Source organism: Lepidothrix coronata, unplaced genomic scaffold (genome assembly GCF_001604755.1).
Source record: "Lepidothrix coronata isolate B3197 unplaced genomic scaffold, Lepidothrix_coronata-1.0 Scaffold176, whole genome shotgun sequence".
In the NCBI taxonomy this organism is placed as follows: Eukaryota; Metazoa; Chordata; class Aves; order Passeriformes; family Pipridae; genus Lepidothrix; species Lepidothrix coronata.
In genome coordinates this window covers 394,744-419,028 of record NW_016690356.1, presented here as the reverse complement: position 1 = coordinate 419,028, position 24,285 = coordinate 394,744, and the positions used below count along the sequence as shown (strand labels likewise).

Sequence of the window (24,285 nt, the reverse complement as noted above, 5' to 3'; positions counted from 1 at the left end):
AATGTGGATTTTTAGATCAATTTGATTAATTTTAATTCCCCACTTAAGATGTGAAAACTTCATTGCTTCAGTTTTAAGTTGTCTTATTTTTTAGCAAAGAAGTTTCAAAAGTAGTTGTTCCCCAAGCCCTTGACTGCACACAAGGAGGGTTTTCCTTGCTGTGGTGCCTGGGCTTTGGGATGGATGGACAAACAGTGGGATTCTCTCAGCTTGACCTTGCATTCCTTGGCTTTTTTTCCTTGGATGAAACAGCCCAAACACAAATGCCAAGGCTGCACTTTGCAAGGTGCAGAGCAGTGCACAAATACAGTTTTTCCCATAGAGTGGGTTTGCTCTCTGGGGGGCTTCTGGTAGTTTTTGGTGCCTACAACTTCAACACGAGTGGCAGCTCCAATCTCTGCTCTCTGGGAGCAGGGACAGCACCCAGGGAATGGCTGGAGCTGTGCCAGGGCTGGGTCAGGTTGGATCTCAGGACAAGGTTCTTCCCCCAGAGGGTGGTTGGCACTGACCAGACTCCCCAGGGCAGTGGGCACAGCCCCCAGAGCTCATGGAGTGTTTGGACAGCGCTCTCAGGGACAAGGTTGGGATGTCCTGCTGGACTCCATCATCTTTATGGGTCCTTTCCAACTCAGGGTGTTCCATGATTCTGTGATTTATTTTTTTTTCCAATGGATTTGCTTGCCCTGAACTGGCTTTTGTGCAATGTTATGTTTGTTTACAAGGCTCAAGAAGATGTTTCCCTCCATCTCTTTGCAGCCTGAGCGGATTTCGGGGGAACAGTATGGAATCCACTCGGATGTTTGGAGCCTGGGCATTTCCTTCATGGAGGTAGGAAAAGATCTCATTGTCCCTTGCATGTCTTAAGAATCACATTAACATTCAAATATTTTGATGTAATCTTTGCCAATGCTTTGTATGCCCTTAAATTTTGGCTGTATTTAGAATGGGTTTGTTCTTTTGAGCTCTTAAACCCTCCAATGAAACTCTAAAAAAAAAAGAGCAGGAAGTAGGGCCTGATGCATAGATGCCTCTGCATCCTCTCAGCACCTCAGGGACTGAAAATGATGCTATTTCTGTGTTGCATCTTCACAGGCCAGGCCAGAGTGGGTGATTATTTGGGTTAAAAACGGCGTTTTGCAGATTGGAATTTGGAGCTGGTTAATGGCCTTGCAAAACCTTGGCAGAAATATTTGCAGGATGGTTGGAGCCTCTACCCTGTGTGATTAAATAAAGTGTTTGGATTTAAGTGTCCACCAGGGCTTTTAGAAAGATTTCTCACAAGCAGAGCTTCCAGCAGGAGCAAAAAAAAAAAATCTATGAAAATGAAGCCGTTCGAAGGGAATGTGGCTGTAAATTGTGCTGTTTTGGGGGTTGGAAAGAGATGATATTTCAGGTTCCTTCCAATCCAGAGCAGTCTGGGATTCTCAGTGCAGCCATCCAGGAGCAGGTGCAGGTTTGAGCAGAGCAAGGTCAGTTTTGATTCAGGAAAAAGGTGGGGTTTTTTCAGCTTAAGGTGTCTTAAAACATAAATTTTTTATAAAAACAGATTATTGTTCGTAGGAAAGATAATGTAGAGTGTGTAACTTGAGGAGAAAGGCCTGTGCTATGATCATGTCTTGACCAGTAAAATCAGATCTGGGTGTAAACTGGGCTGGGAGAAGGGACTGGTGGTGACAGAAGGTCACATAGCTCCTCCATCCTGGCTTTGACTGGCCACAAACCAGCTGGAAGCCCTTGGAGCCCTGGGCAACAAGCCCTCAGAAGAGTTTTTCAGCTCGAGGGCAGTCCCATTGAAGGAAATTCCCCCTGCTTGAAGTAGTTGTTTCACCCTTCAAGAACATTCCTTCAAACCATGGATGACTTGCACCATTTTTCTTGCACAGCCTGACAAAGGCATGTATGATTAAGCAGAAAATATGAGTGCCCTTCCCTTCTCTTCTGGAATAATACAATGTAATTGTCATTAAGGTGAAGCTGAATATACCTTTAGGTGAAGTGCAATTGATTTTTTTTTAGCAGGAGATGAGGTAGAAGTTAAATAAGATTAAGATTTCACATTTTGTAGCCCAAAAATTAACTATTGCTATGTTTTCAAGCACTAAATTCCTTGCCAAACCCCTTTTAACCAAAATGGAAGGTGGTTAATGCTGAATCACTGCATTTAGGTGTTGTAAATCTTTCCCAGGGTCTGACTGGAGCCAACTCTGAGCTGCAGCAATGACACACTTTAACATGTCACAGGGGAGACAGGTCTCTTCATTTGTTTTACTGCAAATTTTAATGGTTTGTGATGCTGGAGAGCCCTCACTCATGGTTTTGGGAGAGAGACAGAACGTAGTCACACACTGTGTAAATTAATTTAGCCAAAAAAGGGCTAAAATTATATTACATGAAGGCCTAAAAGTGTACGACGTGGAGACTTGGTTGAGGTGTCCTTCCTCATTTGTGGGGATGTAAATATAGGACTTTATATATAAGCATTTCCTGGTTCCTTTGCTGGATAAAAGAATGCATTTTGATGTGCAGCAGCAATTCAGTGATCCACCATGGATCATTACATCCACCATGTAGACCAAGTTGTCTGGAGTTCAGCTCAGGGTTATTAGCAGATAACCTGGCTGGGCATCGATTCCGTTTGCAGGATGGATTTTTGCCATCATTAGGAAAACCCCTTTCATTTGCATTGACTCTCCTGTTTTACACCTTCCCAACTTTTATTTCCCTCTCACTTTCCATAAATGTCTTCTGGATCAGATGTCCAGAAACCAATTTGGGCCTGTTAATTGGTGTGTCATCTGCTCCTCCGAGCCCTCTCCCGGCAGGGTCGCTGCTGTCTGGAAGTGCTTTGAGTGATGTGTTAAATGATGAAAGCAAGGACAGAGGCTCAGAAAAATGTCTTCACAAAGGTGAAGAAGGTGCTCAAGGAGCCACCCAAGGTCACTGTCATTAAAGTAACACTGTATTGACAGGGGGATTGGCAGTGGAGCCACCCAGGCTCGTGTTGATGGAGCTGTTAAAAAGGGAAGCCGGTGTTTGCTGGGGGATTTAAAATCATCTCCACTTAGGAGGGTGATACTCAACCCCTACAACTCGGTGTTAGCACAGTGGTAGCATGTTAATGTAAAAGAAATGGCTTGTGGGATCAAGTTAGCCCAGATTACTCGTGCTGGAGTGTGAGCATATAAAATCAGCAGTAAATCTCCTCATTTTCTTTAATATTCTTCTGAGCCTTTAAAGCGTCTCGAATTTCTTTGCTGCAAAGCTTTGTGTAATGGGAAATGCAGCTGCTGTTGTGAAGGTTAAGAAAACTGCCCCAAAAAACTTGTTAGGAGAGTGTGGAAAGTATTAAATGTGAGCCCTGCCTAAGCTTTGGGAGATGGGGAACATTCGTGTTCCCTTTGAAGTAAGAGGTGTCTGAGGGTGCCCAGTCTTCCCTTTATAAATAGAAAATAAAGTAAAATTAAATTAAAATGAAATAAAATAGAAGAAGAAATGCTGCTAACTTTATTATTATTATTGTCATTACATAATATATGAAATATATATAATATCATATATGATAATACATACAATATTATTATTATCTTTATTATCACTGCTTCTTCTTTTTGAGTTTGCATTTCTTCCCTCAGGATTTTTCTGAAGTGCATGAAACTTAACACAGGCTCTGTAAAGCTGTTTAGAAGTGTTTCCCCACAAATAGTTTCTGTGTTTCCAGGAGGTTTTTCGATGTTTTTATTTAAGTGCTCTCGGCTTGACAAAGCAAGTTCAATTTAAACCAATGCCACTGCTGTCACTACACTGAACACTGTGTCAGCATTTTCATTTATAAAAGCTGTTTTTCAAGGGTTTATAACTCAGTCATAAACCAGAGCCAGGCTGCCTGGGCTGAGGCTCAGTGTGTGTGTGTGTCCAGAGCCCATTCCCTCTCTCCAAGAGCCGTGTCCTGCACAGGAGGATAAATTAAATTGCCCAATATTTCTCCACTCTTGACTCTGATCCTGCCTTGCGTGGCTGCTCTCCACAAGTGAACTTTAAAACATCCAGGGGAGGATAAAATACACCTGGTTGGTTTTAATACCAGTATCAAGGCCAGGTTGGACTGGGCTTGGGGCAACCTGCCCATGGCAGGGGGTGGGATGGGATGAGCTTTAAGGTTCCTGCCAACCCAAACCATTCTGGAATTCTTTGCCAGGGCTCATTTTATCCACAGACAGAACTGATGTTACATTGAAATGCAGGAAGTGAAACCAATTTGCTTGTGCCTCAAAACTAAGTGAGTTTTGGAAGTAGAGTATGAGCTCACTTGCTTGGCTGATGGTGCCTTTTTGCTCCTCCTTTCGTGTCACATCCTGGGCTCTGCTTCCCACTCTCCTCTGCTGGGAAAAACAGCTGCATCCTTGTTTTTCAGCCTCCTTTGAAAGTTAAATTTACTTGCAGAGGTTCTCACTGTTCTCTCCTTCAGGGGCAAGGAGTTTGTGCATCAGTTTTAACATCAGTTCATTATTAGTTCTTAAAACTCCCAAAATGAGAATTTAAAGTCTTTGGTTACCAAGGCTCTTGAAAGCTCTTGCAAATACACAGCTAACAAGGGTTGTTAGAAATATTCTAAGCAGCCATAAGACAGATTTTCAGCATTCCCACACACAGGAACACCGGGATTTATCCCCCAGACATCATTATTTCAGACACACACATCTTCTGAGGGTGGTTAACCCTGACTGCACCCACTGTCAGTGCTGTGGAGTCTCAGACTCTTCATCCCACTTGGGTTGGGAGCAGAGAGGGAGCTGGAGAGTCACAGAATCACAGAATATGCCGAGCTGGAGGGGGCCCACAAGGACCATCGAGTCCAACAAAGGCAAGGAGGAGCAAGATATTTGAAGAGGGTGCTCCAGGAGAAGAAGCTCTGCTTGAAGATGATTCTCTAAAAGCACTTCAATCTTTAAGATGTTTAACTGCATAAAACTGCTGTCAAGACTCGTGTATCATCTGGTCAAGGAGGGGAGGCTTCAGATCTGTTTCTAAGGAGTCTAAAATACGTGATCAGTGGGATATTGTCGGCTTTGAAGTGATAATGGCTCAAGGTCAAGACTGTGAGCTGATCTGAGGGAGGTTGTGCAGAGCATAGTTTGTCTTCTGCAGGATTTCACTCCTCTGTGGATGTTATGGTTGGTCTTTCCTCAGTTTTACCCCCTTACCTGAAGAATAGGTGTAGTTGTTGTTAGGGACAGGGTGTAGTGGTGGAACGGGCTGTGTTATGTTCAGGGTTGGACTTGATGCTCTCACAGGTCTTTTCCAACATAAAGAATTCTGTGATAGAGGGTGGAGGGGAGAATCTGAAACCACAGAGCTTGGTGGCCTTTGCATGCTGGGCATGAGCTGGTTTATTTTGCTGATTTAAACTGGAGAGACTGGACAAGGCCTTGCCAAGGTGGAGCTGCTGGTGCTGGTAGAGCCAGCGGGAACAGCTCATGGCAGAAGGCAGAAGGCCTTTTGGTTTTGGTTTCATGACGTTTGGCATAGACCAGAGTCATGCCTTGAGCTGCCTTGGGCTGTGGATCATCACACAGGTGGGACTGCAAATACTGGAAATATTTCCTTTAGGATTAAGAAAAGCAAGGATATATAAAAAATACTTTTTTTTTTTTGCCATGAGCCTCACCTCGTTGCTGTCAGGTTTTGAGGACTGCAGTGGTGTGATGTTTGTGACTTGGTGACTTCTTGGCTGCTCTGCTCAGCCCCGTAAGGTGATTTGCTCTACAACCTAAATCCTTCTTGAGGAATATTTACGTGGTTTCAGCCGTTCTGTGCAGAACGAGGCACTTCAGAAACTCATTCTTAGGAGAAAGCCGGCCTATATTTTTATTATTTTGGCCTATATTTTTATCATTTTTTCCCCCTTGAGCTCTTTGGGGTGGTTTTTCCAAGCAGTGCCCGTTGGCTCCCATTCCCCCTCCCCACCTCCAGCCACCGGTGGGACGAGGAGACAACGTCCAGCCACCCCACAAACGTGGTGCTGGTGGAATCAGAAGCGAAAGGGCCCAGTGCCTGAGGGTTGGGTCATGAATTAATAATTGCTGTGTGGTGGGGAAGTTGCCTCACAGAGCGCTATCAATCACTCAGTGACCAGAACTTCCAGTAATTAGTGTATTTTATGGGCCTTTGCTTCAGTGACTCGGAAGCACATATGCTCCACTCCCAGCTAAACTTAGCCAGAGTAATATTCCAGGATGATTTATCCGCTTGCTGCTCTGGGATGTAACCCTATATTAGGTGAAGATTGTGAACTAAGCTGCAATAAAGTGGAAGTTTAGGTACAGTTTGTGTGGGTTGAGACCTCCATGGATCATGTTGCCCAGCAATTGCTCTTAGGCCGCTGTGGGCAGCCAAATAAATAACCCAGTTCTCTGCCTGGGCAGCTGAAGGGACAATTAAGGGAACACATCAGTTGTGGTGTGTTTGGAATATGTATTATATATAGGATGATAGGGTTGTGCAATATGTCTAATAGATGGCATAATACATTATATAGATAATATTTGTATTTATATAAGGGGTGGGGAGGCCCTGGCACAGGGTGCCCAGAGAAGCTGTGGCTGCTCTTGGATCCCTGGAAATGTCCAAGGCCAGGCTGGATGAACTTGGAGCAACCTGGGCTAGTGGAAGGTGTCCCTGCCCGTGGCAGGATGGATTAGAAGACCTTTAAAAGGCCCCTTCCAACCCAAACCATTCCAGGATTCTGTGATTTTACGTAATGTAGATCATCGTTCCCTGTTCTTACACTGTATAATATCACTGTTTCTACTTTTAAAAAGTCAAAAATTGAGGAAGTTGCCAGTCAAATCTGCCTTTTCCCATTATTTAAGTGCCTTGTGGTGGCAGGTGAACCCTCGTGCCAGCAGAGATGGAGAGCAGCTAAAGTTAAGCTGCATTTCCACCAGCACAACCAAATTTCATGTATTTTTTTCCCCTTGGAATACTGAATTTAAATCCAGCAAACAAACAAGCAGGGAGCCTCTCCTCTCTCAAGCAAGCGATCAAATTAATCTTTATGGGCCATTTGTGGAAATTTTGCACCTGACAATTTCCACAAATGGCCCTGAAAAGCCCATGTCCCACCTTTGTCCCTCTGGAAAAGGCTCTGCTATTCTCAGCCTCACCTTTGAAGCTGCAGCAGTAAAAGCCTCGCTAATATTGAGGATTTGTGGCGAGGCAGAAATGTGCAATTTAATCATGATTGTCTGCAGCCTGTAGTTTGCAGTGCACTTGCTATAGCTCATATTTAAAAGAAGGCAAAGTGAAACTAATTATCTTTAATTAAGGCGAATTAGGCTTTGATTTTTAATATATTTTTTGCAGAGAGAGAGCGAAAAAGAGAGAGAGAGAGAGAGAGAGGGGGAGATCTCCCAACTCATCTGCTCCAGCCAAGGAATGTCCCAAAGGTTATTAGGGCATATTTCTGGTGGGCCTGGTGGTGTCAGTAATAACCTTCCTCCTCGTGGTCCTCGCCACCAACAAAAATGTCACTTCATCAGTCTCCCCTTCCCGGCTCCTGCCCCTCCGCAGGGGTCGCAGATTCCACAAGTTATCAGCTAATGGCCTTATACATTAAAAATTGAAGCTTTCCCCACTCCCAGGCCTTGCAAGGCTTTGTTCTTTAAGCCCCAGACACTTTGGAGTGCAGCTGCAAACTATAGGCAGAAGATTAAATTAATTTGTAACTCTTTTTTTTTTTTTTTTCTTCTCCTGGCCTGCATTACTAAATCCTGCACATTTAATTGAAACCCTACTTCAAGATGCTTTGTGTTCCTGCTCCTCTTTGTTGGCAGTTTAACCTCAGAAGCACTTTAACGCTGGTAAATTGCTGTTATATCCTTTTGGATTCTTTTTTTTTTCCTTTTTTTTTTTTTTTAACTGTGCAATAAGAGGACGGGGAAAATTGATATTAGAAGGCAAGAAAAAAATCTTCCGGTAGTTTTTGAGGTATTTAATATTTATTAAGGTCCATACCCTGCAGAGTTTCAGGTGATTTTTAAGCCCATCTATCTAAGAACGTAGAAATTGGCCTTGGAATGAAATTTCACCCAGGGAATTTTATGTTATCCAGTAGTTAAGTCTGATTTTTAAAGTTTCCCCGTGTCTGGATGTTGGGAAGTGGCGGCTGCTTTCCCACGGAACGAGGGTTTAACTGCAGTGCACCATCTAAATGCAAAATCCTTGGATGGAAATTTAATTGTGTAAAATGTGCACGAGGTAATTAAGAACAAATTTTTCGAACATTTCAGCCTATAAAAGCCCCTCCTTCAGCCCCATCACCGGCGATATTGGAAGTGCTTATTTTCAATTTGCAGTTATGCCGAGAAACATGGAAATGTGTCTAAATTAAGAATAAAAGCATCCCGGGCTTTCCAGTGGAACTGTAAATTAAAAAAACAACTTGCACAACATCCACAAGCATCTAAGTGGGAAACTTTATTGCCTGAGTGTCCTAAAAATATGGTTTGAACTTCCTTCCCTCAGACACTTTGCAAACAGGATGCAGAGCGAGTTGTTGTAGTTTTATTCACAATATACAGCAGGCAGGGAGGATCTCTGTATTTCCCTTTCCAGTTCCAAAATGGTAAATTACATTAGTTCAACAAGTCATTTTAATTTTGTGTTCACTTTTCTGCACATTAAATGTACTTGGGAACAGGTTTGTTTTCCAGCCCTGCTTATGGGAGCTCATTCCAGAGGCTTTATGGTTCTTTTTGCTCTCTTTTTTTTTTTTTGAATAAACACGTAATAGTTTGGTGTTTTGAATTTTTTAAAATTTCAATAGATATAAAAACTTGATAGTTTGATAAAAATCAGCATCCAAGATGTTATTTCATAATCTGGGATTATTTCTCAGTTTATCAAGTACTGGTTTAAAATCTGATGATCCATCCATCCATCCTCTGTCCAAGTCTGGCAGGAGGTTCTTTCTCAGGACACAACCTCACTGAGCACCAGGAGTGTTTTAAGTGCTCTCATGAGCTACTTCTATGTTTAGGAAAGTAATACCTTTAAAAAACACACACACACAACCCAAGAAATCACCTCCATGTAGCTGCTCCAAAGTGAAATGGGGTGGGAAAGTGTTATTCTGGAATATTTCTTGCTGATTAATCTCTGAAATGGGGTGGGAAAGTGTTATTCTGGAATGTTTCTTGCTGATTAATCTCATTCTCATTCCTATTTCCACACCATCCTGCCCTTCCAATTCCCTGGGCCTTTTTAAAAGGATGGTTTTTACAATTCTTGTGTAGCAGGAGTGAAACCAGAGAATCATTTGGGTTGGAAAAGACCTCCAAGATCACCCAGTCCAACCATTTGGGAGGAATCCATAGGAAAGTGGGAACCAGCTCCTTGAAGTTCCCTTCTCTCTGCAGTGCCATAAAATGCTGAGCAGTTCCCAAACCCAACGAGTGTGAGTGGAAATATTATATTTTTGTGATGATGCCTTAAAAAAAAAGGCAAGTCCTGGAGTTTCATCATGTAAATGCAGAGCAGAGAAGTTTTGGACAGTGTGTTAGTTTGGAAGTTTATGTTTTTTCTGTCCTACACTGGACTTGTGCCTCCTATGTTTGTATGACTTGCTTGGACACGTGACAGAGTTTGAAAATCCCTTTAGTGAAGCTCTAATCTGTTTGTTTTGGGGGATTTTTTTTTTCTCTCTAACTATGACACTATTTATAAATCTGAGTCTACATACAGAGGTCATTGGTTGGCTGAACTTAAACCATTTTGCTTAGTAAATTTAATTAAGAAAATACAGTGCAACTCATAAGCAAATGAGTTTTTTCCTAGTTTTAAACCAAACCACCCTCTCGAGTGCTGATTGCCTCGCTCGACCCCTGGTGATACAGAAACAGGCAAAATTAAAAAGGACATTAAAGCTTCATTAAATCTGAAACACATTTAGTACAGTGACATATCTGCAGGCTATTTCGGGGAAGATTACAGACTCTTTGCTAAGTTTCTTAATTTATAATACCTTGACAATCTTGCAGGGAGGAAACAAGTGTGAGGAGATGAATCGAGGGATGGTTCAGGGGATGCAGAACTGGCTCCTCAGCCCAGGAGCAGCTTCACAGAGAGAAGTGTTTCCTTTGAACAACCCCCCAAAAAACTTGCTGCTGGTGCAGTTTGGATCCTTCCAAGCTCATTTGTACACCCTGTACTTAAGTCTGGCAGGAAACTCCTCTTTCCCCAGTTACTTTGCTGCCTTTGGAGCTCCTGCTCTGAAGGTGTGATGTGGCCAGGGAGAGGGATCGTGGGTGGGAATGGGAATGCTTAGTTTGAAGTCACCTTTGAGGTTGTTTTTCTGCTTTAATAACATCTGCAGAATGATGCTGTGTGCATACAACCATCATTATCTTCTTGGTTTGCAGTGGGATAACTGTTACATTCCCTTACTCTTGAACCAGTAGTTCTTGGATAAATCAGGTCTTATTCTACTTCTGTGTGTGGAAAAATACTGGGCATTTATAGTTTTCTTTCTAGGCATTTATAGTTTTATTTCTAGGCATTTATAGGCTATTGCAGCAGCAGGGCTTTTTAGGACCTCAAACAGCTGCTTGGAACATAAGGATGGTCCTCCCAAAAGAAGAGAAGATGATAAAGGGTTTTAGTTTTAGTATCTCCTGGTTTGTAAGACTGAGTGTAACAGAAAATTTAGGGTCTCTGCTTAACTGGTAGCAGCATTTCTCAGAGCCTGCCATGAGAGTGACCAGAGTGACTTTTCTGAGATGAGAATGATCACAGAATTCCAGAATGGTTTGGGCTGGAAGGGACCTTCAGGATCATCTTGTTCTGCCATGGGCAGGGACACCTTCCCCTAGCCCAGGTTGCTCTAAGCCCCGTCCAGCCTGGCCTTGGACACTTCCAGGGATCCAGGGGCAGCCACAGCTTCTCTGGGCAACCTGTGCCAGGGCCTCCCCACCCTCACAGGGAAGGATTTTTTCCTAATATCCCATCTAACCCTGCCCTCTGGCAGTGGGAAGCCATTCCCTGTGTCCTGTCCCTCCATCCCTTGTCCCCAGTCCCTCTCCAGCTTTCCTGAAGCCCCTTTAGGCCCTGGAAGGAGTTCTAAGTTCTCCCTGGATCCTTCTCTTCTCCAGGTGAACCCCCCCCAGCTCTCCCAGCCTGTCTCCAGAGCAGAGGGGCTCCAGCCCTTGGAGCATCTCCATGGTCTCCTCTGGACAAATGCATTGAATTCAATATTGCAAAAGCTTTGTTTAAGAGTAGTTCCCAAATAAATTGTCTCATCAGGGCTGGGCACAGCTGGGGCCAGGTCACCCTGGCACTGAGGGGCTCAGGGATCACTGGCACTGCAGGGGCTGGGGAGCAGCTTTTTCCCAGCACTGACCCGTGGCTTTGGACACGATGGCTCAGACCTTCGGTGTCGCTGGGTCTGATGGGAGTAAAACTTGTTTATCCCACAGGGAGATCAGTGATGGCAGTGCTGCCATAACCTTTGTGGAGACCCTCCTCTGAAGGCTGGTGAGGGGAGGAATCCTGAAGGTCAAGTGGGTGTGGAGAAACTCATGGCTCCTCTGGAGACTGTCGAGAGAGGTGGGGGCATCCAGAGGGGCAGAACAGAGCTGCTCTGAGTGCCCTGTGTCACCTCAGGCTGTGCCAGGGGAGGTTTAGGTTGGATATTGGAAGAAATTTTTTCCTGGAAAGGGTTGTCCAGCCCTGGCACAGCTGCCCAGGGCAGTGGTGGAGTCCCCATCCCTGGGGGGATTTAAAAGCCGTGTGGATGTGGCACCTGGGGACATGGATTAGTGGTGGCCTTGGCAGTGCTGGAGGAATGATTGGACTTGAAGGCTTAGAAGGCTTTTCCACCCTAAATAATTCTATGATTCTAACCCTGGAAAGCCTTGTCCTTCCCTGAAGAGTAGCCAAAATAACTTCAACTACTTACATTTTTCTGAGATTGTGTCCAAGTTTCAGATATGGGAGACCACTCTCAAATGGGAGAACCTGTTTAGCACAAAGAATTTATCTTGGAATATTTATGAGCTGTGGCCAGTAGAATGTTCTTTACACAGTATAAGCAAGAATGTTGGGTTTGGGACTACTCTGTAAGGCACTGATTGACATACAACAGCAGGGGCAAGAAGTGCAGTGGATACCGTGGGTGATGAGGAGACGTGAAGGAAAGACCAGGTGTCTCCTTGTGGGTGCCGTGGTCTCTCTGCAGATCCCACCCTGGGTTTGACAACAGTAGGGACATAAAGCTGAGCTCTGTAACCCAGATTTTACCCTGAGCCAGTTAAGGGAGGCCTCTGGAGTTAGTGCTGCTCCACAATCCCTGCTCCCTGCAGATCGGCGGCGTCGGCCTCGCTGGTGAGGCTGAACTGGTTCCATTTCCAGTCCTGGGGAACTTGGGCATCAAACAGAGTCACCAAGTGGTGACAGAAGGGCTGGGGAAGCACAGAAACCCTGGGTGGAGTGAGGGGTGAACCCTGGGTTCACTGTGGTGAACAATCCACTCTAAATACAGCTCTTTGTGTGCTCACACAATCCCTCCTGCTGCCATCTCCCACTTTGTACAATGGGAAGAGTTGAGCACTTTTTTTTTCTCTCTTTAAGGAAATGTGCCCTCCATGCAAATCTCTATAACTAGACAAATATTATTTCCTTTCCCAGCTTGCTCTTGGGAGGTTTCCATATCCTCAGGTAAGATTGTTCATTACTGCTGTTTGCCACTGTGACATTCATTCCTATGTATGAAGGTGCAGAGAGCAATTGTGAACATTTGAGCCACATACAAATAAATCTGTCCTGTTAAATTGAAAAGTGGTATCTGGAAGGAGTCATTTAGAAGTCTCTATTGATTTTTTTTTTTCCTCCCCCTCTTCTCCAAACTCTACATTTTCTTTCCCTGGAGACAATGAAAATTATGATGATGTTAATGATGGTTTTGTTGTGGGATTAAAAAATAATCCAGTATGTACAACAACACCTTTATTTAAGCAGAAAGGTGTCTCTGCTCCTCTTTTTATAATGTAATTTTTAATTCCAATTTTGAATGATGGCACAATGTTCTAAAATCTTCTCAAAAATGTAATGTGACTGGGACACCTAAGGGAGCTCTGGATTTTCCCTTTTAAGAGGACTTAATATTAGTATTTTATTTAGATACTGGCATTTTTCTGACTTTCCACCTGAAGTTGGTGGTTAAACTCTTTCCATCTCCAATGGCAAAGGTTGGGCTGATGCTGAGCCCTGAATCACCATGGAATATTTTACTTTGTCTGCTTGAAAAACCATGAAACTCTGAACAAAACAACCACTCCAGAACTAGGTTTGATGATTACTTGAAATTCTTGAGATGGATGTTAGAATTCACAGTAACAAACTGCTCAGCAGCTCCTCAAATTATTCTTTCCTGGGAGGGAGGGGGAGAAAAAGTGAAATGTCCAGGGACTAAAATGAATTATTTGGATGTGGTTTTGATGTTTTCATATGTTTTATGAAGACTGTTTTCTGCATCTTGGTCTGTACAGATCCCAGTGCCCGGAGGCAATGTCTGATTTAAAGGTGGTGTTGGTCTGTGCTCTTTAAGCATCTATTAACTTGCTATTATTATGCAAATAACTGTTGTAATACACATACTAATTTATGCATGGTTAGATTATGCAGATGCCTCACAAACATGGTTATTGAATAATAGGCTGGGACTCATTCTCTCTCCCATTTTTATAAGCTGTTTTAAGCCAATTCTCCTGACACTTTTTTTTTTTAGGGACTTTTGGGAAGGTTTTGCATGTGTGGAAATACTCTTGATTTTTCACTTCCTCATCTCCCCTGGAAAATGTTGACTGCCATGATTAATAGAGCACCCTTTGCATATTTTATCTCTATTTTAAATGTACCTTTGAAGAGAGGATTGAAAGAGAAGCTCTTGTGTTGCAGAGTCCTCCCCACGTTGGGGAACTCATGAGGGGCTCGACATCTGTGTATTTTCTGACCTTAAATCAAAGTTATGGGGGGCAGAATTTCAAATAACCCTCATGGAAGTGTCAGAGGGTGGGGAGGGAAGTTGGAGCCTGGACATTCCGTAGGATTTGGGCAAAAAAATTCCTTCCTGAACCGGGAGCAAACACACGATTGCAAGTTTAAGATGCTTTTTTTTTTTGCTGTTCTAATTAAAAAACGGAGCGGGTTTGTAAAAGAATATTTGGCAAGTCAGTAGCCCATGAAATTGTGTATATTTTTTTTAATGTAAAACAGTTGAGGAGGTGAAACTTGAAAATGTGGCTATTAAGCTTTTCGAGCAACTGCTTTTTCGGGAGGATTTTTATGTGAAGAATATGAATTTTAGGCATGTGCTTACTAAGGTGGACATGAGGACCCTTAGAAACCTTCTCTGATTAGGGGGATAAATAATAGGGATTTTTTTTCGTGTCCAAATATCTATTTATTTCCCTAGTAAAGGCGTGATTCTGCAGTCAGTTCCCCCTCACTTCAGTGGGTTTATTCAGGGAATGAAGTTAATCAAGGAATGGAGTTGATCATATGTGCATTTTCAAATTTAGCCCTGAATGAGTTGGAAGTCGCTTCCCTCTGAAAATGGGAAGTGTGGCCACGTGCAGGAGAACACCTGACATTTCCTGCAGCTGCAGCTGCAAAAAATGTGTGGTTTGGTTTTTTTTTTTTTCCCCTTTTTCTCAGTTTTTAAGACACAGACAAATGGTGTGTGGGTAAATTCAGTTTAAATGAATAAGATTTGTAGGGGGAATCGTTGCAGTGTGGAAATTCAGGATCCTGCAATATGCCAGGGAGACTAAAGGGGGATTGTTTTATTTTCTGGCCTTTAGTCGAATATTTTAACGATAAAAGTAAAATATTTTCATGGTATAACTTCCCACTGCTCATTTTCCACGTCTTTTATAGTTATTTCTCTTATGAATGTTTATTTTGCTGATGCTTTATTTGCCACACAATCGTTTAATCTTCACAATTAAGTTTATTTTGAAAGCATTTAAGTGTGCAAACAACTATTCCTGTCAGTACAGTTGCTTATGGGTGTGTTTAGAGTTAATATCTAATTATTAACTCTAATTATCAATTTTTTTGGTCTCAATATACAGAATATAATCCCCATAACCAGTCTTTAACTGTGATCTGAGCAAGGAAATAACAAACAGTGATGATCAGAACAGACTTTTTCATCCTAAAAAGTTTGCACAGGAAATTCTAAGCCTTAAAATATAGAAAATATCTAATTTTTATGTGGTTTTCATTGTTCTGTTGGTGGTTTTCCTGGCACAGTCATCATGTAAAGCTCCCTTTTGGAAGTGTTTTTTTTTGCTCATAGGATTTTCTGTAGGTGCAAACTTCAGTGTTTAAGGGCATATTCACCCCTTGATTTGTTTGACTAACTATTAGAAGTAATAGGAATGGTGCCTGTGCTCACACACACACACACAAAAATACTCTTGAATAAAGTTATTTTTGATATAAACATTAAAAAAAAAAAAAGAAAAGAAACCCCAGTTGCTGGTCCATAGTCCATCAAGCTTTTTAGGGATGTAAAGGTAGGGAAACTAAGTTTGAATTTCTTTTAAAAGTTTAACCTTAATTTATGTGATTTGATTTTACACCAAGGACTGAAAATTAAAAAAAAAAAACAAAAAAAACCAAAAAAACCACCAAAAGGTGTCACATGATATATTTAATTAAATTTGAGGTTGGAACCCCAAAGATCTGAATAGTTTGGTAGCTTCAAATTCCGTGTCTTGGATAAAAGCAGGATGGGGGCAATGACTTGCTTAATGATAATGCAATTTAGGAGGCATGAAAAGCATTGCCCACTAAATATTCTTGGCTTGTTGTCCAACTTTATACAAAGCAGGACCTTAAAAAGAGCCACATCCATTAGGGAAATATTCCAGAGGAACAGGCAGCTCTGAGCTGCCGAGGATTTAATCAGCTGCAGGGTGACACCACTGTATTTAAGAGACTTTTGCATTTGGAGAAATACAATTCCAGGCTTGGCTTCATAAATGGGATAAAAATGACCTGAAGTTTTTTTTTTGTTGGTTTTTTTTTTTTTAAAGAAATAGCACCAAAATAAAAATCTGTTCCCGATTCCACCTTGTCCCAACCCACTGCTCCCCTTCCCATCCCATTCCACCCTCTCCCATCCCTCTGCTCCCCCTTTTCCATCCCTCTGTTCCCCCTTTTCCATCCCACTGCTCCCCTTTCCCATTTTGCTGCTCCACTTTCCCATTCCACTTCTCCCCTTCCCATCCTATTCTACCCCTTCCCATCCCACTGTTTCTCTTTCCCGTTTTGCTGCTCCCCCTTTCCCATCCCACTGCTCCCCCTTTCCCACTGCTCCCCTTTCCCATTCCACTGTTTTCCATCCCTCTGCTCCCCCTTTTCCCATCCCTCTGCTCCCCTTTTCCATTCCCCTGCTCCCCCTTTTTCATCCCACTGCTCCCCCTTTCTGTCCCCCTTCCCATTTCACTGCTCCCCTTTCCAATCCCACTGCTCCCCTTCCCATCCCATTCCACCCCTTCCCATCCCACTGCTCCCCCTTTTTGTCCCCCTTCCCATCCAACTGCTCTCTATTTTTATCCCTCTTTCCCATCCCACTGCTCTCTCTTTTCATCCCCCTTTCCCATCCCACTGCATCCCTTTCCCACTGCTCCCCTTTCCTATCCCACTGCTCCCCCTTTTCCCCTCTCCAACCCCTCCCCATCCCACGGCTCCCCCCAAATCTGAGCAAACACTGCCCCCGGTATTGTAAAGCTTTCAATGTTTTCACACCCCATTAATTTATTACTTCTCTTGCCTCATCTTTAAATTTTTTTTCCCCTCTTTTTTTTTTTCCTCTCTCCCCGTATCCCTTTTTTTTTTATTTTTTTTATTTTTTTTTTGTTAAATTCCGGCTCCCCGCTGCTACAGCGATTTTCATCTTGTTGTTAATTTTCCCTGCTCCATATGGAGCTCCAGACATTTCACCTGGAGGCTGTACTAGATTTTGCTGTAGCGATCGCACTTCCGGAGGCCAAAACTGTCATTTAAGGATCCCGGTGCATCTGTCTCCGCCAGGCTTTTTTTTTTTTTTTTTTTTTCCCTTCTTTTTTTTCTTTTTTTTTTTTTCTTCCCTGGCATCGGGAGAGTGTGAATAACAAATTGGATGCACCTGAGATTCGGATGATTAGTGTGTTTTCCGAAGCCTGGGCGACTTGTAAGCAGATCGCTGTAGGGATGGGGAGGGCTAAAGAGCCACCCCGGGTGAATCCCCCGCTCACACCTTCCCATCCCGGGGAAAAAAAAAACACCACCACCACCACCAAAAAAAAAATAAATAAACGGGAGCATCCCGGCAGCCGGAACGCGGAGAGAGCCACCAAATATTTCATCCTGCCTTGTCATTGATTAGAAAAGAGCCTTTAATTTCATTTCACCCCATGTTGTGATTAATTTGCATTCTTTGTCAGAAGTTAATGGAGTTTTTTATGGTTCACTCTGAAATCCTTGAAGACATCGGAGTTGATCTGATGTTTATACAACCGCCAGCGGAATTTCTGCCTGTGATTGATGGAGAGCTTGATGTTATTCCAAACGGCTTTTTAAGCTGTTTTTAAGAATTATTTGAATAAAATGCAAGCAAGATATTGTTATAACGAGCAAGATTATCTGTTAAAAATCTGGTTCAAATAAAGAACGTGATAAGTGGGGAGGGGGGGGAGAAAAAGAGATCAAAAAGACAAGAGAAATGATGGACGCAGGGGATGATATTTGTTAAAATAGATCGGCCAAGGATTCCAAGAAGTTGTTTCAAAATGCCAGAGACCTCAATTTAAGGGTCTTTTTGTAATATGCAGAGTTTATTTTTGCAGCAGGATAAATAATAGGAATAAATCAGGGAAGAATTTAGTTAGAGTTGGATTTTCACTTGATTTTTGTTGTTTGTTTTTTTTTTTTACTCTGAGCTTTTTCCCCTTTCCTTTTCCCAGCGCTGGAACTGGGAGAGGCAATCCTGTCAGACCTGGTAGTTCCACGAAACGATGGCATATCACTGGAGGAAGAGGAATCCTTAAATCCCACTGCAAAGGAAACAGGAGTGGATAACAGGGAATTTTACAGCCCGGGAGAGCGGGCGCTGTAGATTTGCCATCGCTTCGCTTCCTAAGAAAATAAAATGGGGTGGGGGGGAAAAAAAATCCACAGTGAGAGAGAAAAAGGCTTTTTGCTCCTCCTGGCAGGGAAAGGTTTGTACTTTTCCCACATCCCAGCATTTCAAAAGCAGCGGAGAGACAATGCAGAATATTGCGGGTGTGCTGGGCCGGATCCTCCGCTGGAGCAAATCCTTCCCGCGGCTCCGGGGGCACAACAAGCCCCCAGCCAGGACACAGCTCCCTTTTCCAGCAGGAAAACACCTTGAATTTTTTTATTTTTTATTGTTATTATTATTATTTTCTTTCTGATCCCAAAGCTGAGGGTTTTTTGCGAGGTTTTCTTTGCCTCCTCCCCTCAGCAGATCGTGCCCTCGGCGTGATTTCTGCACGTAGGATTTAATTGTGGGTCCGAGGGCTCCTGGAGCTGGAGCTTCCCTGGAAAACATTCATTTTCCCTTTGCTGCATCTCTGCTAAATAATTGCCTGCTTCTAAATGAAGTTGCTGCTTTCTGATCCCTGTATTAACACGGTGGAAGGTTCTTTTTGTTCTCTGTAATCCATACTATTGACCACGTTTGGCCTGGTTTCATTTAAATGGGAGCAGGTTGTCAAGGCAAAAAAATGCTTAGTTTAAGTTGGGATGTAAAATAACCATTTTACTGTTGGTTTTTTTTTTTTATTTATTCAATTGACAGAAACATCCTTTAAGCATTCATTTATTTTAGGGGGATAAATTGAGGCTGAGTTGCAGCATGTTTCCCAGGAAGAAAGAAATGTTTTGTCTTCCAGATCTATCATTACATCGAACCATTTAAAAGACATTAAACACTGTTCAAATGCTAATGCCAAAATAGTGAATTAAATTGTTGTATAATATCCTAAATATGATAGATCTCTGCAAATCTTCTTGCTTTTATGATATATTCCAGAAATCACTGACAATATTTGAAGTCAGCTGCTATTATTTTTAAACGCTTCCTAATTTCTTAACATAGGTTTTATATAAATCATTCCTCATAATATACTTCAGATACATTTTCCTTTATTATATTATTATATTTTTTTCTCCTTAGAATTCAGTTTGAACTTAAATTTGATTAGAAACTTGTGGTAAAATTTGAATTCAGTTTTAGTTTTCCCAGAGGTGTTTTCGTGTTTGAAAAATGGAGAGAATTTAGGAAAGTTAAAAAAAAAAATTATCTTTTCAGAATCTGAAGCATAAAGGGAAAATTTTTATTTATTTACTTTAATCTTCCTGTCTGATTTTTTTTTTTAATGTAAAATTGACATTTTAATAATATGCTCAATTGTGGAAATGTAGGTAACTAGTAAAAAGTTATTTTATATGTTTTAATATGATCTGCATGTGTTTTAAGAGTGGATTATTAGCTTGGAATCTTGAAAGACTGACATGTATTTTTTTTTCTCTCTAATCCTAAGAATTCCAAGCAGGCTGAGGGAGCAGAGCTCAGCCTGGGTTTTGTGACTGGTGTTCCAGGAGTTGTTCTGTCTCGTGTGGAACGAGATGGTCTTTAAGGACCCTCCCAACCCAAACCATTCTGGACTTCTATGAAATACTGACATTTCTTGAGTGATTATTGAAGGGTTTCTTGTGTGAGTTGGTGCTTCTGTGGAATGGGAGATATTCCTGGAGTGCTTGGAAGGAAGCATCTCTCCCAGTTTTGGTTCCTGCAGTGGATGTCCATGAATGGGAACTGAAACCTGGGAGAAGAGCTTGTAGGAGCACACGTGGCCATCTCTTCTCTCTGCAGGGTGGTGTTTGCTCAAAATACTGAGGAGCCCCAAAGCCCAGAGTAAGAGTGGATGATTTTGAGGTCTAGGTCTCCTCCCAAGCATCCTTTCTTCTGCCAACCCTTTGGAACTGTGGCTTTAATTCATGAGAGAGCGTGATGTGACCCGCTGTGGGCAGTCCAGGGACATGGGAGAGGGTGTTCATTGCACAGGGTGGTGCCTCAACCCTCTCAGCACCTCAGTTTGCTTAGGAAGCTCCACTCACGTGCCCAGATTTTTACTGCTTTGGGTTATTTCCTTTCAACTGTCGCTGGGATTGTCTCCTCTGCAGCAACCACAGTTGATTTTGCAGCTCTTCAGAGGAAGCCCAGGATTTTTCTAGATGGATAGAGAAGTGTCAGACTTTAGTAACTGACATTTGACCTGTTTCTTTTCAAGCCAGAAGGGACTTGCAGGGCTGTGTTGAGCAGGAGGGACAATCCTGATGGATATTCATCTGCTGCTCTTCAACCCTCCTGGTATTAGGTGTTTCCTTAGATGATTTATTCCTCTGCTTGATTATTGGAAAGGTTTTCCTTGCTGCAGGGAATAATGGTAGTTGTGTGTGGAAAGAACCTGGAGAAGGGGTGCAGTGTTGGTGGTTATGCTTTTGTGTTTAGTCTGAAGACCTCAGTTCTTTTGATCTCTCTGATTTTTGCCTGTTGTGAATTTATTTTGAACTTGCCCAGCTGTCCCACAGCTCCCTGGGGATGCCCAGGCTGAGGCACAGAGGGGAAGGATAACCTGGTGTGATTCAGCCTGTTCCTCCTCCCTGGACATCCCCCTACACTCTTTGTCCTTTTAGTTTTTGGGGATTTGGATTCAATAATCCTTGTGGGACCCTCAGGAGATCCTGTGTCTGAATCCCTGCTCAGCTGGGATCAGTTTTCCAGGTTCTCCTGCTATTCCTCTCTATTATCATGGTTGGCATTTTGTTAAACTTGATAAACAAGGGTGACATGAAGCAAGAGCTGGTTAAAACTAAACCTTTGTTTGGTTTCTGGTTGACCACCCTTTGTTCTGCTTATTCCTTTTTTGTGATGCTTGGAACAAGGTCTAGGCACGTGGGTTAGTGGGGGACTGGTTGGGCTCGGTGATCTTAGAGATCTTTTCCAACCTGAATGATTCTCTGATTCCAAGATCTTTAACAGCAGTTTGCTAAATTTACTGGTTTTCCAAAGACTTGCTTGTCCCACCCTCCTGCTGACTGAGGAACGTGTTGTCACGACCATCCTGGTCCTACTCCAGCATAGTAGTTATTGTTGGTGGTAGTTGGTGGTGGTGGTAGTTATTGGTGGTGGTAGTTATTGTTACCACAATCCTTCCAACAGTAGGGAGTTTTTCATTCCCACTTTGTTGAATTGTGTTTCTAAACTCTGGTAAAGAGATTTCTCTGAGAAGTGGCTGCAGTTCAATGGTGGATGAAATAATCTCTTTATATAAATTTGTTTGCAGACCTCGGGGAAAACCGACGTAATATAATTGTAAGAATATATTTAATATTAAGGTCGTTGTGAATTGTCTATTTTTTTTTTATTATTATTTTGAAATAATTTTCATTCTTTTTTTTGTCTGTTTCGTGGCAGTGGTTGAAGTTTGCCACGTGCAAAATCCATGGATTGGGATGGGGAGGGTGTTTAGGAAATCAGGAGTAGATTAGGAGGGTCAGTCTTACTGGTTTGGTGCTTTGACTTCTTGCAGAAGTAAAACCAATTGCAATCTTGCAAGAATTTGTAAAATATATCTGAAGATCATGTTTTAATTCCAAAGGAAGAGTCAAACCCATGGTGGTGGAGACCACATGGAAATCAGCACCTTTACATGTTCCTTTTCCTTTTATATCAGGGCAGAGACAAAGCATTTGTCAGGAGGAGACAATGGTTGTAGTTTCTGCTCTTCCATAAAAACTACACCCTCATTTGTACAGATTAAAAATAAGTCCTATCTATTTTTCAAATCCACAGTTTCCTGGATTAGGAAAAGGAATGTGAAGCCTCCCTTAAAAATCATAACTGTATGATTTGTTGGTATATGGATTTTTCTATTAAAAAAAAAATACCAGTAGCTTGAAAAGCAGTATATATGTAAAGAGAAAATTTGTTAACTGATATGGGAAGATCTAACCCTGGGTCACCTGCAAATCTCTCAAACAAGAGCTCCAGGGCAAGTCCTAATTCCAGAGAGTAAAAGGGAAAATTAAAGCTGTAGCTGGTGACTCCTCCAAGTTACCTGAGGTGGATTCATTTGAGTTTCCTTGATTGTGCTGGTGAATAGGGTGGGAAAGGGATGGTAGAGGTCTCCTCAGCCACTTCCCGGCCAAAGGATCTCCATGGAGACAGGAACAGAACCTGATGGGCTGTCAAAAGTTACTTTTCATAACCAGAGGCTTTCATTAAATGGGAGATGAAGCAGGAGAGAAACTTTGGCATTTTTAACCAACCTTGGAAAAAAGCCTTTTGGAGGGTGTGCTTTGTGGAGTGGTTTATCCAGATACCACTGATACTCCTGGGAATCAGGCTGGGAATGGGAGGGATTTATTCATCATTTGCCCTCCTTCTGCAAACCAGAAACTGTCACGTGCAGCGAGTGAACACTCAGCAGATACAATACCGGTTCAAAAATATCAAACGGAAGATCTAGTTCTGCAAATTTCAAATATTTCACTTGCATGTGAGAAGCTTACAGGAGCTGCTGAGCAATGGGTGTTCCCTGCTGAGCAGGGCAGGACTTAGGGATGTTCTTCTGTCGTGGCTCAGGGAGGGTGTTGGTGGTGAAAGGCTTGAAGTGACTTTTCTGAGATGAGAAAGATCATGGAATGGTTCAGTTGGGAAAAGGCCTGAAAGTCCATCTTGTTCCACCCCCTACCATGGGCAGGGGCACCTTCCCCTAGCCCAGGTTGCTCCAAGTCCCGTCCAACCTGGCCTTGGACACTTCCAGGGATCCAGGGGCAGCCACAGCTTCTTTGGGCAACCTGTGCCAGGGCCTGCCCACCCTCACAGGGAAGGATTCCTTCCCAGTCTCCCATCTCTCCCTGCCCTCTGGCAGTGGGAAGCCATTCCCCTTGTCCTGTCCCTCCATCCCTTGTCCCCAGTCCCTCTCCAGCTCTCCTGGAGCCCCTTTAGGCCCTGCAAGGGGTTCTCAGATCTCCCTGATCCTTCTCTTCTCCAGGTGAACCCCCCCAGCTCTCCCAGCCTGGCTCCAGAGCAGAGGGGCTCCAGCCCTGGGAGCAGCTCCGTGGCCTCCTCTGGACTCTCTCCAGCAGCTCCACATCCCTCTGATGCTGAGGGGTCCCAGAGCTGGATGCAGGTTGTTCTCAGGAGCTCATCAAAGTGTTCCTTGATCCCCTCAAAATATGTTCTGAGCCCTTTTTTGTCTTCCTCTCACTCGGGGTTTTCAGTTGGGTCACTGCTACCATTTCACTATTTAAAATTCTTCAAAGAAAGTGTAAAAAAACACAACCATGCCAGTCTCCTTCCTGATCCCCAAGTTTTTTGGGCATTTTGTGGGATAACAACACAACACCAAGCGCTCCAGCTTTGGAGCTGTGGCCGCTGCACTTGGATCCCTGGAGATGAACATCTCATCTCCCAGCAGCATGTGAAAACCCAACAGCTGGGGAAGGCAAAAAAAGGAGAAAATGTGTTGTGATGAGTACTTTTAAAACAGTTTTTAATGTTCAATAAAACTGGCTGCTTCCCTTTCTCCTGAACTGTGGGCAAAAGGAGAAGCAGCGACTGTAAAGTTGTCGGTGGTGGGGTTTGGTTTATGGTTTCTGAAGCCGCCCAGTAATGGGCAGCTTGGAAAAAGGTAAACAACAGAGTTTTAACAGTGAAAAATATGCCTAATATAAATACAGCAAAGTTCATCGCTGCTCCCAACTTGAAAAATACGACTGGAACGTTGCATTTGCTGGTGGAGTTAAGGGAGGAGCAGAGCGTGGCCTCACGAGCAATATATCTGAGGCAGGGAAAATAGGTAATACATCTAAGTGGGGAGTCTCGGTGGCATTGCAGAGAGGAGAGCTCAGGAGCTTTATTTAATTGAGAAAATGAATCAATTACAATGATGTTGCATCATCAAATGCAAGGGAAATAGCAGATATGTCATTACATGGGGTAACAGTGTTAAAAAGTAATTGAGTGTCTTAAGCATTTTGAATCAATTCCAGGTACTGGCACAGCCACCTTAATGCAAAATTTATGAAGATGATCTCCAAATAATCTGTGGCTCTCAGAACTGTGTAATAAAGGCTGGGGAGGGGGGGTGTGTGAGCAGGGACATGGCTGGGCCCGGCTCCGGCCAAGGGTTCCCGTGTCCCGGGGAG

At 43.0% G+C, this 24,285-nt stretch overlaps 1 protein-coding gene across 3 annotated transcripts in view; it reads left to right on the top strand.

The window, feature by feature from the left end:
• The window catches only part of MAP2K5 (mitogen-activated protein kinase kinase 5), a 126,008-nt gene that overhangs the window by 65,534 nt on the left and 36,189 nt on the right, over nucleotides 1-24,285 (top strand). For 2 of the 3 annotated variants that reach the window (XM_017830325.1, XM_017830327.1), the window contains 2 exons: nucleotides 757-828; nucleotides 12,682-12,711. In XM_017830325.1, the coding sequence (XP_017685814.1) occupies nucleotides 757-828; nucleotides 12,682-12,711 (102 nt within the window). The remainder of the gene's footprint in view (nucleotides 1-756; nucleotides 829-12,681; nucleotides 12,712-24,285) is intronic. The other variant, XM_017830326.1, reaches the window with a different exon arrangement.